General features: G+C 50.5%; 1 protein-coding gene across 1 annotated transcript in view; it reads left to right on the forward strand.

Annotated features, from left to right (window-relative positions):
• The window catches only part of LOC130589270 (fatty-acid amide hydrolase 1-like), an 8,539-nt gene extending 8,188 nt beyond the window's left edge, over positions 1-351 (forward strand). Inside the window, exon 15 of the mRNA XM_057390544.1 lies at positions 1-351. This exon is cut by the window's left edge and continues 3 nt beyond it. Coding sequence (XP_057246527.1) covers positions 1-124 — 124 coding nt within the window. The 3' untranslated portion in view covers positions 125-351.
• Positions 352-3,658: the final 3,307 nt, after the last annotated feature.

The raw sequence follows: 3,658 nt of genomic DNA on the forward strand, positions 1-3,658 counted from the left end.
CCGTGGCAGCGTGGGGATGCCCGTGGCCGTGCAGTGCGTGGCCCTGCCATGGCAGGAGGAGCTGTGCCTGCGCTTCATGAAGGAGGTGGAGACCCTCAGCCTGAAGAAGAACAGCTTGTTCTGAGCCCCAGGTGCTCGGCCAGAGCAGGATCCCAGCTAACAGAGGCGTGGATCATCCTCTGGTCTGACCCACAGAACTCTTGTTCCCCTCAGTGAGGATACAGTGATGGCTGGGCTGGCTGCCAGCTTTGGGGGCAAGGGGACAGTGAGGTGAGCTCTGATGTGGTGGAGCTCTTCCAGTCATTGTCCTAATCCAATCTTTGTCCTAATACAGTACTTTTTAATATCTGAGTCTGTTATTTCAAGTCTGTGTTTGTGTGTGGGCTTGGGGTGGATTTTAATCACCCCAGGGCAACACAAGAACATGATCTTTCCCTTACAAATGTGGAAACTGGGGACTGGGGTAACTTTTCTGAGATGCTCAGCCTGCTACTTGGAATGCTGTAGARACAGAGATTTGCCCCTCTGTTCTCAGCTCCCCGAGGATGAAATCTGGCATTTTCCCTAGCACAGACAAGCAATCAGAAGGGAATGCTGAGCCTGTGTGCAGACTCTGGCAAGCAGGGAGGGAGCTGGCCTGCTTCCCACTGCACAGGGCTGCTGGCACCCTGCACAGCAGGAAGGAGGAATCRCAGAATCACAGAATAGTTGKGGTTGGAAGGGGCCTTGGAGATCGTATTGTCCCAATTTCCTTCCACGGGCAGGGACACCTTCCACTGGACCAGGTTGCTCAGAACCCCACCCAACCTGGCCTTGAACGCAGCGAGGAATAGAAAACAGCTTCTCTGGGCAGCCTGTGCCAGGGCCTCRCCACCCCCAAGGAAAGAATTCCTTCTTGTATCTTCCTTAAATTCACTCCCTTTTAGTTTGAGGCCTGAATTGAGAGCGTSCCAGGGTCGGATGGACAGTGAACAGCCTGCCCTGAACACCTTCTCCTCCCTTTTGGCCCATGCCAGGTTTTCCAGCAGGGTTTTCCAGCCACCTTTGCTGGGTTTGGCAGCACTGGTTTCCAAGGGTGTTCCAGAAAGGACCACAGTGCCAAAGTGTTTTCTCAACRCAGCGATGTCAAAAATAGATTGTGACAAACCTCTGGCAGGATTAATGTTTGGGATTTAAATGTATTATCATTGTTTAAACCAGAGTCATGCAAAAGCACAGAGTCTTTCCAAGGGCTGGGGTAGTGCTTATCACAGCCAAGGAGAAAGCAGCCCCCAAGGACCCCCATTCTTTATCAGCAGGCTTGGAAAGCAGGAGGGAGGGAGCTCCTGGCATCCCATGACTGACTGCTATGTAAAGCCGAGCCCAGAAAAGCCTGGGTGGGGTTACAGGTGCTTTCTTCCCACACAGAAAATGCTGGATGGGGTTGTTTTAAAACTCAGGCCTGGGACACTTGTCCCAGGAAAGGCAGTGCCTACCTGCAGCCCTGCTCCCAGAGCCAATCCCCACRTCACTGTGGGTTTAACCACTCTCTCCCTGGCACGGAGGGGGGCAGGTGCAGGAGCCCAAGCCTTGGAGTAAACCTGAACCTGTGATTATTCCTCACTGGAAGCCCTGAGAGAAAACTTCCATCAAGCCACACAACCATGGGAATGCACCAGGGGCTGCTGGGTGGCTCTGGGGAATTGGGGCTGCCACAAGGGTCAGCTGCAGGCTGCTGCCAGCCCAACCTGGGCAGCAAGAGGTTGGTGTGATGGGCAGCACCGAAGTGCTTAAGGCTGGGATGGAGCAATGACATCRGTCAGTGGGGAGAGATCGGTGACACCCACACTGAGGTGTTTGGCTTGTTTTGGGTGCTCACCCTGTCCAAATAGGGAAAATCCTCCTGAGTTTCCCAGGCAGCAAACAGCTTCTCTGCGAGGTCTCCCCAAGCTTGCTCTACTGCCACAGGAATCATCCCACGGGATGTGTCTGTAGCAGGCAAGAAGTTAACATGACACAGCAGCACGACCCTTGCTTCAGTCCCCAAACTAGACAGCAATTGTCCCGTTCTGCAATCACAGGGTATAGAACTATTTCAGATGCATTGTTGCTGTCTAATCCCAAGTTCTTCTCTTCCCTCCCGAAGTACCTACGGGTTCCCTGGGATCTCAGCACTCTCTGTGGGGTGGAGAAAGGCACCCTGAGGCAACTCYGCACAAAGGGGCTGTGCTTGGCCCTGTCCAAGCAGGGAGATGCCAGCTGGCTGTGCAAAGCCCTGCCASGGGGCTGTGTGGCACAGGCTGAGCCAGGTGAGCGTGTGCTGCCTCAGGACGGGGTTACCCACAGCTGAGCAGCCAGRAGTTATTTTTAGAGCTCAAGGATCCACAGAGTGGCAGAGCCAGGATGACTCCAGGGAGGGCTGGTACCCAGAGCATCCTGTGCCAAGTTAATGCAGAGCTCTCTGCGTGCCCTGCAGCRTGGTGGGAGGTACCTGCACCTCCAAAAGAGGCACGGACACACCAAACTGTAACAAATTAATTTAGAAGAGTGGTTTTTACCCAGRTGTTCTGGCATGCTTTAATACAAGATTTTTTTTATGTACCTGTGAGCACATATGCACTAGGGAATCACCTGGGTGGTGCCATTGCTTGTTCCCAGAAAGGTGATGCAGTTTCCATAAAAATGGGCTATTTGTGTGTTTTCTCAGTTGTTTTCTGTTGCCACAGTCACAAAGCTGATTAATTCTGCCACCTTTCCAAATCTGCCAAAAACSTGTGGGATCAGCATGGAGCAGTGGCAATAATGTGACTTTTGTTTTATTTTCCTTACTATAGTGAGAGATCTCCAAAGTTTCTAAACAAACACCAAAGTTTATCTCTGTGATGGACTTGGGGTTGAAAATTAATCATCAGCCTTTGCCCTGTATTGTCTTAGCAAAAATAGAACAGGAACAGCCACTAAGGCTGAGGCTTCATTTTGTCTTTTCTGTCTCTTGGTTTAAATTCTTCATTTCAGGTATTAGGTGTTATTGTCATGAGCTAAAGCCATGCTTGAGMTACCAAGCAGAGACATTGGGAGTCCAAAATTGTGTTTGTGAACTCTGTGACTTAGGAAACTTCCTTATGAACTCATTTGAGATCAGGAACCTCAGACAGGAAGTTTTTTCCTGRACAACTACATCCAGTGCTGCCACAAACCAACCAGGTTCCCCTTTTAAACCAGTTGAGTTTTATGCTTCAATTTGTTTTTATTGACTGCCTTCTTTTCTCCCTGCTCTGATGCCTGGAAACCTTCATGTTTCCTGTGCTCTTTATTCCATTCCCTTCCCTTCCAGATTATCCTTATTTTATTTTTGTCCTTGAGTTTAAATAGCACCTCTCCTCTCTGGCATTTTCCGCTGCCTCCRTCTATTTATAGCGAGTATCCTCTTTCAGCTGGTGTTTTGCAATGCTGAAGAGGCTGTTTTGGTGTCCTCCCAACAAGGCAAGAGCTGTGTTCCCTGTGACACCCTCACAACCCTCCATGAGGAGAAACATCCCCCACCAGCCTCTGTCAGTGTCAGCCACTCCACGGGTGTGCACTGTGGTCTAAAAAATTATAGGGCAGAGAAAAACTCCTAAAAAGCTGCCTGGTCGCTGGTGGTAGTGTCTGGAAGGAAATAGGCTTGGGGATTTTTAAG

This window comes from Malurus melanocephalus, unplaced genomic scaffold (genome assembly GCF_030028575.1).
Source record: "Malurus melanocephalus ecotype Western Australia unplaced genomic scaffold, MMel_1.1 scaffold_28, whole genome shotgun sequence".
NCBI lineage: Eukaryota > Metazoa > Chordata > Aves > Passeriformes > Maluridae > Malurus > Malurus melanocephalus.